The sequence below is a fragment of the Rhinopithecus roxellana genome, chromosome 16, assembly GCF_007565055.1.
Source record: "Rhinopithecus roxellana isolate Shanxi Qingling chromosome 16, ASM756505v1, whole genome shotgun sequence".
NCBI lineage: Eukaryota > Metazoa > Chordata > Mammalia > Primates > Cercopithecidae > Rhinopithecus > Rhinopithecus roxellana.
Window position 1 is genome coordinate 113,637,535 of NC_044564.1, and position 15,816 is coordinate 113,653,350.

General features: G+C 42.4%; 1 protein-coding gene across 5 annotated transcripts in view; it reads right to left on the bottom strand.

The window, feature by feature from the left end:
- Positions 1-15,816, bottom strand: part of SUSD1 (sushi domain containing 1) — a 143,982-nt gene that overhangs the window by 55,712 nt on the left and 72,454 nt on the right. For 3 of the 5 annotated variants that reach the window (XM_030919056.1, XM_030919052.1, XM_030919054.1), the window contains exons 9-10: positions 8,064-8,173; positions 4,011-4,203 (exon numbers count right to left, since the gene is read on the bottom strand). The exons of 1 other annotated variant lie outside the window; for it this stretch is intronic. In XM_030919056.1, coding sequence (XP_030774916.1) covers positions 4,011-4,203; positions 8,064-8,173 — 303 coding nt within the window. The remainder of the gene's footprint in view (positions 1-4,010; positions 4,204-8,063; positions 8,174-15,816) is intronic. One more of the 5 variants, XM_030919053.1, reaches the window with a different exon arrangement.

Below are 15,816 nucleotides of genomic sequence, written 5' to 3' on the forward strand. Positions count from 1 at the left end.
AAGTGGGAAGAAAGTTTTTTTTTTTTTTTTTGAGACGGAGTCTTGCTCTGTCGCCCAGGCTGGAGTGCAGTGGCGCAATCTCGGCTCACTGCAAGCTCCGTCCCCTCCCGGGTTCAGGCCATTCTCCTGCCTCAGCCTCCCTAGAAGCTGGGACTACAGGCACCCGCCACCACGCATGGCTAATTTTTTTGTATTTTTAGTAGAGACCAGGTTTCACCGTGTTCGCCAAGATGGTCTTGATCTCCTGACACCGTGATCTGCCCGCCTCAGCCTCCCAAAGTGCTGGGATTACAGGCATGAGCCATCATGCCCGGCTGAAGAAGGTATTTTAACACTGGATGTTTGCGGCAGGTCCAGAGCTCTGTGACATCATTCTTTCTCTACAGAGACCTCAGAGGCAGATTCCAAAGTAGTATGTGAGGAGAACAAAAATCTAAGTCTGAAAACAAAAAGCAAATATAGAGAAGGAAAATACTAAGACCTAGCAAAAGGTATGAGTCCCACCTGGCAATAAAGAAGGAACAAACAACTTAGATGGAAGGGTAAAGGCTTAGAGCTGAGCAGGACCTGCTAAGTAAGAATGTTCTCAGAGGGACCTTGAACATTGCAGGCTTATCTCTGATACAGAAACGGAAGCGGGAACAAGAAGTGTTTCAATTCCCATCAAAGAAGCACCAACTATTTAAGTCTTGGAAATTCAATTCCAAGAAGGTAGGGCTTGGGCGAAATGCCACTAGTCCAGGGGATTTCCTGGACCTCATCAGACCAGTGAAAGTTCAGGTTCTGGAAACCCAACAGCAGCTCACAGATCAGCTGAGGGTAATTCCCCATGGGAGACAAAAGGGAAAATCTCCTAACCAGGAAGTAGGACTCACAGGCAGACATTCAATAATAGGACCCCGTGGAGTCCAGAACTAAAACAATTTAGGGAATCTTTCTGGGTTTATAGAAATTCAGAGAAAAGAGTGAGAAATGGAGACAGGAAAGGAAGCATGCAAGACAATGTATCTCACTTGAAGAGTTTCCTAAGATAAATATGGGGTGTCCTGCCCAGAAAGAAGGGAGGCACTTTCACTAAACAGATAAAGATCTTCAGCAATGGTGAAGCTTGGGTAGAAATAGGGCTCAAGGGAGCAATGAAAATGGAAAGGTTCTAAATCCCTGGAATGGGCATCAAGAAAGACCCAGAGCCGGCCGGGCGCGGTGGCTCAAGCCTGTAATCCCAGCACTTTGGGAAGCCGAGACGGGCGGCTCACGAGGTCAGGGGATCGAGACCATCCTGGCTAACACGGTGAAAGCCCGTCTCTACTAAAAAAATACAAAAAACTAGCCGGGCGAGGTGGCGGGCGCCTGTAGTCCCAGCTACTCGGGAGGCTGAGGCAGGAGAATGGCGTAAACCCGGGAGGCGGAGCTTGCAGTGAGCTGAGATCCGGCCACTGCACTCCAGCCTGGGCGACAGAGCCAGACTCTGTCTCAAAAAAAAAAAAAAAGAAAGAAAGAAAGACCCAGAGCCACCACTGCAAATGTCTAAAATTTTCAAGGAGAGTACAAAATGAATCCAACTACCCTGATAAGAAGACATTTCCCAATCTACCTTTAAATTGACACGTGGTAAACTCCAGACTGCTTGGTAACCTACAGAGGGTGAACTATGGCATGCTACATTATACTTACTACTAGTAATTTAGGGAGGCAAAGGAGAAGATAACAACAGGCTTCTTTCTGAACTTAACACCACAGGCCTCTCATTTATTATACTCATGCTAGAGTTTAGACCTCATCTCTCACTACTGTCCCCAGCTCTCTGCTGCAGCCATACTGGTTTCCATGACATTCCTAGAATATGCCAAGGATGTGCCTGCTTCAAAACCTCGGCATTTGCCAGTCCCCTGTACACCAAAGGAGTAGCATCTATTACAAAACAAGATTCCTAGGTTTCAACAGCTAGAACACACTCTCCATTCAGCAGGACACTCTGGCTGAGATTCAGCAGAAAAGATGTAGGATAGAAAAAATTGGGGACTTCATGCCTTTACACATTAGTTTATTTTACAAGGAGAGGTGAATTTTATTTAATCTTTATTTCTTTATCTGAAGCGATCTTGCTCTGTTGCCCAAGCTGAAATGCAGTGGTGCAATCTCAGCTCACTGCAGCCTCAACCTCCCAGGCTCAAGAGATCCTCCCACCTCAGCCTCCCAAGTAGCTGGGACCACAGGTGTGTGCCACTACACCCAGCTAATTTTTGTATTGTTTATAGAGACAGGGTTTCACTATGTTTCCCAGGCTGGTCTCAAATTCCTGAGCTCAAGCAATCCACCCGCCTCAGCCTCCCATAGTGCTGGAATTACAGACGTGAGCCACTGTACCCAGCCAGATTTTATTTATAGATTTTTATTTCTCTAAGAATTTAATAATTGGAGGGAATTCATATTCAATTTGTCAGCATTACTATGCAGCTGAAAATGTGTTGGGGGGTAGGTTTATGTTGTCATGAGGTGCTCCTTGTGCAAACTCTGCTGATACAGACAGGACAAGGTGCCAGGCTCAATCTGATATGAAAAATAGGATAAAAACTGAAGCTGGACACGGTGGCTCACACCTGTAATCCCGGCACTTTGGGAGGCTGAATTGGGAGACCTCACCTGAGGTCAGGAGTTCGAGACCAGCCTGGCCAACATGGTGAAACCATGTATCTACTAAAAATACAAAAATTAGCTGGGCATGGTGGTATGCGCCTGTAGTCCCAGCTACTCAGGAGGCTGAGGCAGGAGGATCGCTTAAGCCCAGGAGGTGGAGGTTGCAGTGAGCCAAGATGGCACCCGGCACTCCAGCTTGGGTGACAGAGCGAGACTCCATCTCAAAAAAAAAAAAAAAAAAAAAAAATGAAGTTTCAGCCTCAGGTGCTATGTGGCCCTCATGAGAGTCTAACACATTTCAGAGTCTTTTTTTTTTTTTTTTTTGAGATGGAGTTTTGCTCTTGTTGCCCAAGTTGGAGTGCAGTGGCACGATCTTGGCTCACTGCAACCTCTACCTCCCAGGTTCAAGTGATTCTCCTGCCTCAGTCTCCCGAGTATCTGGGGTTATAGGCACACACCACCACACCCGGCTAATTTTTTGTATTTTTAGTAGAATCAGGGTTTCATCATGTTAGCCAGGCTAGTCTCGAACTCCTGACCTCAGGTGATCTGCCCGCCTCGGCCTCCCAAAGTGCTGGGATTACAACTGTGAGCTACCACACCCGGCCCAGAGTCTTCTAAATGCAAAGGCCAAACTGCCCACCCTGACCCACAAAAGCAGTGGTGAATATCACAGAGAGGCCTCAGGGAGGTAGTAGCAGGACCTACCCTCTTCTGTTGTTTTCCTTCAAAGGGGCAGCCTCTTCTGGTTGCCCATAAATTTGTCTGATAAACCCACAGGATTAAAGAACGAAAGAAATAGTAGTGATGGCTGCACAACAGCCATCCCACTAGGGGGAGCTGTGGAGTTAATACAGTTGGCACCTAGGTGGCTTCTTCAAAAGGCTGCAAGGGAAGAATTTCTAAGCAGCCTGACCTTAATCAGGCCTCTGTTCTCTATGTCAAGTTAATGTGCTTATACATGGCCCAGTCCTGAGGCCGTTTTGCCTGACACAGTGGGACCCACGTTTCTGGTCTCCCGGAAGTTGGTTCTAGTTGCCGATAATGATACCGTTAGGTTTCAGTAGTCTTAAATTTGGGGTGAGAGACAAAATGCTTTACAAAATTCTCAATTTAGGACTCCCAGGGAGCTCTGAATAAATCAGTCCACCCTTGGTCTGTGCCCTCTACGAGCCAGTACCCTGCAGGGAAGGGGATAAGTGGTAAGGTTCAGGCATCCTGAACCCCAGACACAGCTAACAAAGTTTCTTAGACCTGGAACCCCTGTCTCTTGACTCCCAGACTAGCACTTTTATGCCCCCCACACACACTGCATAGCTCAATTCACATAGGCAATTTGTCCTGAGGCACAAGAAAGAAACATCTACACTCACCTGCTGGGGGAGTTGCTATTGTTATTTGCACCGAGTGCCCCTTAGGAGAACTCAGCAGGGTCACGTTCACCGTATAATCAGTCGTAGGGTACAGATCCAAACACACTACAGGCGCTCGCTCCCACGTTGTGAAGTTAAACGATGTTGCGTGACAAAAGTTATCCAGATACCACCTCTGACCCAGAACGGTAAACTGCCATGAGATTAAAAGAAAGTGTTGCATTAAATTTTCCGTTGGCTAACAGGTGCCTAGACTATTAGCAAAACGGAGTTAAAGCAAGAAAGTTCCTTTTTTTAATCCTTGCCTACTTATAATTATTTTTAAGACAGTAGCAAGCTAACCTGAAGAAGGACTTTACAAAGCTACCTTACCTGTCCTCACAATCAGGTATAGGACCAAGCTTAAAATGCATTAACTACATCTCAGATGAAGAAAATGTTAGTCTATTCTAAAATAATCCCTTGATTATCACCCAAATGAAAGAGATTACATTGGAGCTAATGAGCAAAATTATTTTTTTTTCTCCTTCCCTTCTGAATAGTTCTCTCTCTCTCTCTCTCTCTCTCTCTCTCTCTCTCTCTCTCTTTCTTTTCTGAGACAAGGGCTGGTTCTGTCACCCAGGCTGGAGTGCAGTGGCACAATCTTAGTTCACAGCAATCTCAAACTTCTGGACTGAAGTGATCCTCAGCTTCCCAAGTAGTTGGAACCACAGGCATGTGCCACCACACCTGGGTAATTACTGGATAATTATTTTTACAATTTATTTGTAGAGACAGAATCTTACTTTGTTGCCCAGGCTGGTCTTGAACTCTTGGCGTCAAGCAATCCTCCCACCTCAGCCTCCCAAAGTGCTGAGAATACAGGTGTGAGCCACTGCATCCAGTCAAAATTCTTTTAATTTCTTTTCATTGTAAGAAATCCATGGACAAGCCTCATAGAACAGAGTACTTAAACTAGGTGGGTTCCTTAACCCTGCCCATGGAGGGGGAAAAAAACAAAAACGTGTGGGGACCACCCCAGATTATGCATTCAAAGCAAATGCCATGGTACTTCACTGGATCCTTCCTATTAGGCCTCTGGTAAAACGGCTTTTGACCCGTGGAGTCAAATCACACAAATCATCCTCTACGCACTGCCAGCTCCAGCAGGGTGTTATAGGGAAAAACTTTCGTGAAGGTCCCATAAGTAATATGATCAGCCCTTGATCAGTTAGTGTGCATTAGCTGGTGGAGACATATGCTCAGTGTTGCCACTGATGCTAGCACCATTGTCTATACCACCCTCAATCCCTCCTTATTCTCGTCACTCACTCACTCTTCTCTATCAATTTCCACAGTCATCCAAGACCCTGACATGTGGTTCATAAGGATTCTTCTCTCTCAAACCCTTTGAATTCTCTTGGATAACTTAAAGGTCCTTCCAGATAAACCATCAAATATTGGCCTCAGAGTTCTTAGAGCTCAATGCTATGAACTTCCTTCACTCCACCTCTGCCACCCATATCCATGGCCACAACCTAGACTGTGCTATCGTCGGAGCTGCTCCCCCATGGTCTGGCAGTCCCCTATTCTTCTGAACCACTTACTAGTGAGGCATAATGTGTTCATGCGTGTTTAGGCAATATGTCTATTCTCTTTAGCAAAACACTTTTAAATATTGACTTTTTTCCAGTCAATTTAAGAGTGTTTCACATGTCACACAAATTAACCTTTATCTAAGTTTTTTTTTTTTTTTTTTGAGACAGAGTCTCGCTCTGTCACTCAGGCTGGAGTGCAGTGGCACGATCTTGGCTCACTGCAAGCTCCACCTCCCAAGTTCATGCCATTCTCCTGCCTCAGCCTCCTGAGTAGCTGGGACTACAGGTGCCTGCCACCACGCCTGGCTAATTTTTTGTATTTTTAGTAGAGATGGGGTTTCACTGTGTTAGCCAGGATGGTCTCCATCTCCTGACCTCGTGATCCACCTGCCTCAGCCTCCCAAGGTGCTGGGATTACAGGCATGAGCCACCGCGCCCGGTCAATTCCTACTTATTTTCTACGACTCAGTATAACAGTCTTTGCTTCTGGTTAAAAAAATTGTACCTGGGCCTGGCAAGTGGCTCACATCTGTAATCCCAGCACTTTGGGAGGCCAAGGCGGCTGGATCACTTGAGGTCAGGAGTTTGAGACCAGCCTAGCCAACATGACAAAACCCCATCTCTACTAAAACTACCAACACTAGCTGGGCATGGTGGCGCATGCCTGGAATTCCAGCTACTAGGGAGGCTAAGGCAGGAGAGTTGCTTGAACCTGGGAGAGGGAGGCTGCAGTGAGCCAAGATCACACCACTGCACTTCAGCCTGGGTGACAGAGCAAGACTCCATCTCAAGAAAAACAAAAAAATTGTACCTGGACACACACACACTTACAAATAAAATATCTCTTTTTATACTTATTTACTTTTATTATTCCATTATTAATTTACGTTTTGTCAAAGCACTCATTATACCACATTGTAGTTGCCTGTTTACCTATATATTCTATTAGTTTGAATTGGAAATTTCCAGGTCCTAATACGTGATATCCTTTTGGTAAATAGAATAAATTAATTAATTAACTTCCAGGTCCTAATACGTGATATCCTTTTGGTAAATAGAATAAATTAATTAATTTTGACCTGGGCGCAGTGGCTCACACCTGTAATCCCAGCACGTCAGGAGGCCGAGGTGGATAGATCACTTGAGGTTAGGAGTTCGAGACCAGCCTAGCCAATACAGTGACACGATATGTCTACTAAAAATATAAAAATCAGCAGGGCATAGTGGTGCACACCTGTAATCCCAGCTACTTGAGAGGCTGAGGCACGAGAGTCGCTTGAATTTGGAAGGTGGGGATCACAGTGAGCCAAAATTGCCCCACTGCACTCCAACCTGGGTAACAGAGCAAGACTCGGTCTCAAAAAAAAAAAAAAAAATTTTTGGGCGGGCGCGGTGGCTCACGCCTGTAATCCCAGCACTCTGGGAGGCCGAGGGAGGCGGATCACAAGGTCAGGAGATCGAGACCATCCTGGCTAACACAGTGAAACCCTGTCTCTACTAAAAAATACAAAAAATTAGCCTGGCGCAGTGGCAGGCACCTGTAGTCCCAGCTAACCGGGAGGCTGAGGCAGGAGAATGGCGTGAACTCGGGAGGCGGAGCTTGCAGTGAGCCGAGATGGCGCCACTGCACTCCAGCCTGGGCGACAGAGCAAGACTCCGTCTCAAAAAAAAAAAAAAAAAAAAAAAATTTTAAATGTAATACTTACTGATTTTACTGTCCACCAGATGACTTGCTAGGCACTAAAAATGACACAAAAATAAATCTCAGTTCCTGCCTGAATTTACTTATCATTTTACTCATGATGTTTAAGAAAATATCAAGTTAAATGAGGACCAATAGCCATCCAATGAGTTCCTTAAAATTCCATGCCCAGGGTGGGCATGTTGGCTCACGCCTGTAATCCTAGCACTTTGGGAGGCCAAGGTGGGCAGATCATCTGAGGTCAGGAGTTCAAGACCAGCCTGACCAACATGGAGAAACCCCGTCTCTACTCAAAATACAAAATTAGCCAGGTATGGTGGCGCATGCCTACAATCCCAGCTACTCAGGAAGGCTGACGCAAGAGAATCGCTTGAACCCGGGAGGCAGAGATTGCAGTGAGCCAAGATCACTCCACTGCACTCTAGCCTGCACAACAAGAGCAAAACTCAGTCTAAAAAAAAACACACACACACATTCCATGCCCAAATGTGAATCTGATAGCAAAATAAGCTGTATTATTTAATGCATTAAAATAAAATATAAGCTTGAAATGCCAGGCACAGAAAATGATAGCAAGTCACCAAATATAGTATCTTCCTTCAAGTTAGTTCCTCATTTACATCCATCTCACATCTCACATCCATCTCTAGAAACAAAAATCACAAACTGTCTAGAAGTTCATTCATTTTTAAATACTTTGGATACTTACTTGGAGATCACCCAAAGTTTTAAATGACACAATTCTTTAATAGACAGCATAAGAGATCTCCTTACTTGGTACATGTGTTCTGATCCAACTTTCCTAGAATGCCTGTTCAGTTTCAAACAAGTTTCATTAAATATTGAAATATTGAATATTCCATCATCTTCTAAGAGATCATCTTCTAAAAGACAAGAGAGAAACTTATAGTTTGCACCAAATTAGCAAAATGCATCACGGCTGAATGCAAGTGAAACTCTGACACCTTAAGAGAGCCAACTGGGTGTTTAACAGGAATAATATTAAATCTGGCATCAATGGACTTATCTTCAAGTCCTGGCTCTCCAACTTCTCAATTGTAATTACCTTAGCTAAGTCACTGAACCTCAGTCTCCCTGTTTGTAAAATCAAGTAATTCAGCTTGCTTTTCTTATGTCACAGGCTGCTTAGATAAGCAAATGAAACATTTAATAATTGTTATAAATTAATAAAGAAAGCTGTGATATTTTTAGAAAGTTAATCCTGTCACTTGGATTGTCCATAGTAAAATGTCGTGCAGGTAAGCATAGCAGTAGCCAGAAAGTCTGAGAATAAGGAAAGTGGCAAATAAAAATCAAAGGCTATAGATTTAAACTCTCAGAGCAAGTGCTTTCCAACCTAGAAAATAACCAGAAAGTAGATGACCAAGCAAGAGGAAATTTGCTTTCACAGCAGACAGTATTTCAAGAGCTACTCAGCTGAGTACTAAGGCAATAAAATAATCAGAAAGCAGACTTGTTTTAACCATTGTACAGAAAAAAAGTGATTTCATACCTCCTGCAGTCTAATTCATTCTTACAATGTTCTGTTTTCTTAATGTAGTCTAAAAGGATAGATTTGTTACTAATGAATTAAAGAAACAACAGAGTCAGGAATAACATCATTGATTTTCAAGAAAAAGTAAATTTCCTAACAAACAAGACTGTACTTTTTCTACCAATGGGAAAGGTGTAAATGTCTACCAAAGAGAAGCTATTTTATAACTACCTTTAATGTGTATTTCTCCTGTGGGAGTTTCTGCTACCTAAGAATGAGAACAATAAATTATTTTAGTCAAGATCAGAATTGTCCACAGCATTTTCAATATCACTGACATATTCGGCACAAGGCAACTAGCTGGGGAAAATATTCCTGCCTATAATTGGAAAGTGTAGAAAGATGGTTATGAGAGAGAATTTGAAGAGCTATCATATGTGCTCTCCTTTGTCTTCACAATTTTTATTTAACAGATTTCATAAGGACATCAGAAATGAAAATGGTCAATGTATGCATGCGATTTTGAGGAACACCAAGTGTCTGCATGTAAGAAATGCATGTATGTAAGAAATACCACATAAAGCTTCCGTCTCTGTACAGGCAGAACAGAAGCAGAAGTACTGTCTGCACAGCTCACATCTCAATATGATTTTCACATAAGATAGTCATTATCGTCTGAATTCAGGGGAAGATGGCAATGTGAACAAAGGCATCTGGCTCCCACTTCCCACGCCCAAGACTGACAGAAGTGATGGAGAATAAGTAAAAATGGGTCAAAATTTGCATCTGGGTTGGAAAGAAGGGTCGGTTGCCATACACAAGGCAGAAACATGAAGACATTTCAGCTTAGCACAGTATGGAAGAGCCCGGGGTAAAGAAAGACCCTAAGACCTACTGTGCAACCTGGCTTCCAAGCAAAGGAATGTAGTCCCAAAGTTTCAAAAGAAAGAACTGGAGGAGAACTAGAGCCCATGGAAAAATCAAGACAGGTCACAGGACAAATCAATGACCCTTGCTCTATCTGGAGCCATTTAGCCCAGTGATTCCCAAACTGCACATCAGAATCACCCAGACATCTGCAGATTTGAAGTCATGCTTTGACATCTGTATTTTTTTTTTTTTTTTTTGAGACGGAGTCTTGCTCTGCCACCCAGGCTGGAGTGCAGTGGCCGGATCTCAGCTCACTGCAAGCTCCGCCTCCCGGGTTCACGCCATTCTCCTATCTCAGCCTCCCGAGTAGCTGGGACTACAGGCGCCCGCCTCATCGCCCGGCTAGTTTTTTGTATTTTTTAGTAGAGACGGGGTTTCACCGTATTAGCCAGGATGGTCTCGATCTCCTGACCTCATGATCCGCCCGTCTCGGCCTCCCAAAGTGCTGGGATTACAGGCTTGAGCCACCGCGCCCGGCCGACATCTGTATTTTTTTAAGAGTTCACCTGACAATTCTTCTCTCTCTCTCTTTTTTTAACAGGGTCTCACTCTGTCACCCTGACTACACTGCAACCTCCACCTCCTGGGCTCAAGCAATCCTCCCACCTCAGCCTCCTGAGTAGCTAGGACTACCGGCATACACCACCAAGTCCAGCTAATTTGGGGGGTTTCTTTTGTAGAAATAGGGTTTCACCATGTCCCCAGGCTGGTTTCAAACTCCGGGACTCAAGCCATCCACCTGCCTCAGTCTCCCAAAGTGCTGGGATTACAGGCATGAACCACCACATCCCTAACCTCACCAGGCAATTCTGATAGGCAATCAGGTATATATTAAAAATAATAGTATATATACTACTATTGCTACTGCTAATAATAATAATAGTAATAATAATAATAATAGTCCTTCTTTAGCCCACTGTAGATTAGTAACAGGAAAGGACTTCAAAGTAGAAGCCTCAGGACCTGAAGGTACCATCTGGCAGAGAGGCTGGGTTAACAGAAGGGGCTTGCCTCTTTCCTGCCTTGGTAGGCTGTAGTGCCATAAAGAAGCCAGGCCCAAAGCCAACAACTTCACCAATCATAGCAAAATGCTCAGAAGTAAAGCACAGGGTGGTAGGCTTTCTCACAGCTGCTGCCCAAAGGACACTGGATCACCCAACCAGCAGTAAATCCATTCATACTGAGATCTGACATAAACATACTAACATTATCCAATCGAAAGGAAGATCAAAGGGAAGGCCATCCATTTTATTATGAGGGAAATATCAGACCTAGCCTGAATTTTTATCTTCTAAGGATAAATAATCCAGAAGGGTGGAAAAAAAAACTGCAAAATGATTCTACAAAGAAGGAGAGGGAAGGAAAGGAAGATTGTGCTCGGGAGGCAAAGAACAAGCATATTTATAAACATGAAAATATTGAGCAAAAGAATGGTAAAATTAGGTAGCATCTGTTTCGTATGGTCAATACAAATTTTTAAAATAGATTCAAACAAGAGATAAAGGATGAGATAATAAGAGAACGTGACAGCAGAGAGGAAACTGGTAGAGAGAAGCAGAAATAAAAAGGGAACTAGATGAGACCCAAAGAAAAGGAAATGAAAGTGCAACAGCAGAATTTAAAGTGCATTGGAAATGGTAAAGATAGGAAATGTCAATTCAAAAATGCATATTTGCGTAAGTGCACATAGAGAACAAACTTGTTATATATTCAAAGAAGTCAGAGGAAAAAGACATGGACAATAAAAAGGAGAAAATGGGAAACCCATGTGGACGAACAAGCAATTCCACATAGGGGTATTTGAAGAGCAAAAAACAAACTTTTTTTAAAAAAGCAATAATCAGAGATGTAATAAAAGAAAATGTTCCTAATATACAGTTAAGCCAAATTCTAAAGACCAAAAAACTCACAGGAGGCTGGGCAAGGTGGCTCATGCCTGTAATCCCAGCACTTTGCGAGGCCAAGATGGGTGGATCACTTGAGGTCAGGAGTTTGAGATCAGTCTGGCCAACATGGTGAAACCCTGTCTCTACTAAAAATACAAAAGTATCTGGGTGTGGTGACACATGCCTGTAATCCCAGCCACTCGGGAGGTTGAGGCACGGAAATCTCTTGAGCCCAGGAGGTGAAGGTTGCAGTGAGCCAATATCACACCACTGCACTCCAGCCTGGGTGACAAAATAAGACTCAGTCTCAAAATGACAACAACAACAGCAACTCACAGGGTACTTGGAAAACTTAGTGCAAAACATGAACATTTCTATCTGCCCACTACCCAAACAGAGGTTTCATGAAGGAAGAGACTTCTGTGTCACTATCGAATTCTCAATGCCTAAAAAACATCAGACACATAATAGGTGGTCAATAAACATTTGCCAGGTACATTAATAAATGATTAATGTCTTAAATTTTATGGCTAAAGAAGCCTTCATGATACACAAGCTGAAAACCAAATTGCTTACATAGAATTTTTTATATTTTATTTATTTATTTGAGACAGTCTCGCTCTATCACCCAGGCTGGAGTGCAGCGGTATGATCTTGGCTCACTGCAACCTCCGCCTCCCGTGTTCAAGCAATTCTCGTGCCTAAGATTCCCGAGTAGCTGGAACTACAGGCACACACCACCCCCCCTGCCGGCTAATTTTGTAATTTTGGTGTTTCGCCATGTTGATCCTGGCCTCAGGTGATCCGCCCACCTAAGCCTCCCAAAGTGCAGGGATTACAGGCATGAGCCACCGCACCTGGCCAGGATTTTTAAAAAAAAGAAAATCACACCTTCTTCTAACTCTTCTTTCAAAGCTTCCAGTTCCCAATGTCAATATGAAATACTTCTAGAATTCCAAGAACAAAAGTTTATGACCCAATAATTTTATCTTCAATCAAGCTCTCATTCACATGTGAAGGCAACAAAAGACATTCTCAGATCATCATGGACTCAGAAAGTATCCCATTGCCTCCCTGAGGAGCAGGCAAAACACCCTACAGGGAGAGAAATAGAGATAGAGAAATAATAGAGAATGTGGTTTGAAAAGACTGTCAATAAGCACTGAAACTATTAAAACATGTACCCAAGGTTAAATCATTCCTACCAAGGTTTCTAAAAATCAATATAAGAGTGAGCTCTTTGAAGAGATAATACATGTTAAAAATAAGAAACTGGGCCGGGCGCGGTGGCTCAAGCCTGTAATCCCAGCACTTTGGGAGGCCGAGACGGGTGGATCATGAGGTCAGGAGATCGAGACCATCCTGGCTAACACAGTGAAACCCCGTCTCTACTGAAAAATACAAAAAACTAGCTGGGCGAGGTGGCGGGCGCCTGTAGTCCCAGCTACTCGGGAGGCTGAGGCAGGAGAATGGCGTAAACCCGGGAGGCGGAGCTTGCAGTGAGCTGAGATCCGGCCACTGCACTCCAGCCTGGGCGACAAAGCGAGACTCCGTCTCAAAAAAAAAAAAAATAATAAGAAACTGGTAATATAATGCCATACTAAACCAATAACCTAAGAGGAGAGAGAGGGGAAGAAATAAAAGGGAGTTTTATAAATAAAAGGAATGCTAACTTATCTCATTCAGGGAAAAGTTAACAATATTTCAGTCTTAACACTGGTAAAAAAAGAAATACACACTCAAATAGAATTTGTCTTTTTTAAATGTGATCACTTGCAGGAAAGAAAACAAAATCTGTACTATCTGACTCACTGGAAAAGAAAATCTGTGTAACAAAAAGAAAACAAAAGACAAAGCAAAGTAGCATTAAAAAGGGAAAAAACAGACCAGGAACAGTGGCTCACACCTGTCATCCCAGCACTTTGAGAAGCTGAGGTGGCAGGATCCCTTGAGGCCAGGAGTTCAAGACCAGCCTGGGCAATATAGTGACACCTTGTCTTTACAAAAATTTACAAAATGAAAAAATTAAGTGATCTGCATAACTGTGGTCCCAGCTACTTGGGAGCTGAGGTAGGAGGATTGCTTGAGTCTGGAAGGTCAAGGCTGCAGTGAGCCTTGGTTGCACCACTGAACTCCAGCCTGGGCAACAGAGCTAGACCGTATCAAAAAAAAGAAAAAAAAGAAAGGAAAAAAGAGGCCAGACATGGTGGCTCACGCCTGTAGTCCCAGCTACTCAGGAGGCTAAGGCACAAGAATTGCTTAAAACTGGGAGGCCAAGGTTGCAGTGAGCCAAGATCACACCACTGCACTCCAGCCTGGGTGACACAGCGAGATTCTGTCTCATTAATAAATAAATAAATAAATAAATAAATAAATAAATAAATGGAAAATCATATCACAAATAAGAATGATGTAAGTTGGATAATTTATCTAATCAAAAATAAAAGTTTTCCAGAAAGGTTGTCAATACATGCTGTCTCCTAGAGTACATTTATAGCAATATTATTCAGATAGCTTTCAAGAAGGAAAAAAAGTAGACAAAGGCATATCATGCAAACGCAAGCACAAATAAATCAAGAAGACAATATTACTTTCAACATATAATTCAAGGCAAAGGTATTAAACAGGCTAAAACAAGCCACTTGTTACTAGTGAAAGAATCTATAATAAAGATATCAGTCATGAACATAAAAATCATATCAAAATGTGTGAAACAAACCAATAAGAATTTCTAAGAGGAACAGAAAATGGCATCCATGTTAAAAATAAACAAAAACCAGAAGTACTGAATAATCTTATTAATAAAGTTGACTTAATAATAGATCTTACTCCCCTTACAGACAAACACTCTACCTTATTATCTAGCACCTACTGATGTTACCAAACTTGGCCAAATGCTAAGACCCAAGAAAATGTCAATAAATACTCCAAAACATACCAAAATGTAATAAAACTAGAAAATAACAACGCAGTATAAATGTTACAAAGAAAAAATCTACCACTGTATAAAATGCTTATAATTAATTATTCAAAGGGAAAATCACAATAGTAATTATATAATGCTTTGAAAGTAAGGGTAAAGTAAACACTCATAAATAATTATTCTGTCAAACAGAAAATCAGAATAGCAATTACATCATGCTTTGAAACATGTATCAATGCCTAAAGAATTCTGCCAAAGCTCAAATCTGCAAGAGAGAAAGAAACATTAAAGACTTTCATTATCAAACAGAAAAGAATGGAAATAAGTTGAATTTTGTTATGCATTCAGCTCAAGAATTTAGAAACAGAACAATATAACCAATTTAACAGAAATATGGGCTGTGCACTGTGACTCACACCTATAATCCAGTACTTGGGGAGGCGGAGGCAGGCATATCAATTGAGCCCAGAAGTCCAAGACCAGCCTGGGCAACACGGCGAAACCCTGTCTCTACAAAAAATACAAAAATTTGTCAGGCATAGTGGTGCATGCTTGCAGTCCCAGCTACTTGGGAGGCTGAGGTGGGAGGATCACTTGAGCCCAGGAGGTCAAGGTTGTAGTGAGCCGTGATTGTACCACTGCATTCCAACCTGGGTGACAGAGCCGGGTGTCTCAAAAAAAAAAAAAAAAAAAAGAGAGAGAGAGAGAGAGAAACATGGAGAAGGAAAAATAAGAACAAGAGGAGAAATTAGTGAGTTTGAAAAAGAAAAACAATTTCAAAACCCAAGAAGAGTTCATTCATTGGGGAAAAAAAAATAGTAATAAAACACACAACCCAAACCAATCAACCTCTAAAAAGAGAAAGAGAACCAAACTTAGGAGTCAGAATAACCTGGGATTATACAACCTATAGACCCAGAGGAGATGAAAGCAAATATTTCATCTGACATTCTGCCAATATGTGTAATATATCAACCAAATATACATTTTTTAGAAAAATATAAAAATTGACTCAAGAAAATGTCAGAAACATAAACAGACCCAAAATCATGGAAGAAATTGACAAAGTTGTCAAAGAATCATCTCCTTTAAAGGGTGAAACTTCAATGATATTTTGAGAAAACGTTCAACTTTAAAGGAAGGGAATAATTCCAATGTGACATAAACTATTCCAGAGGGAAAAGCAATGGAAAACTTCCCAGTTCATTTTAAGGAAAATAGCGTAACTCCGATAATGAAATCAGAACAGAATGTCCAGGATCTGGAGGAAAAGAATGACAAGTCTTTATAATA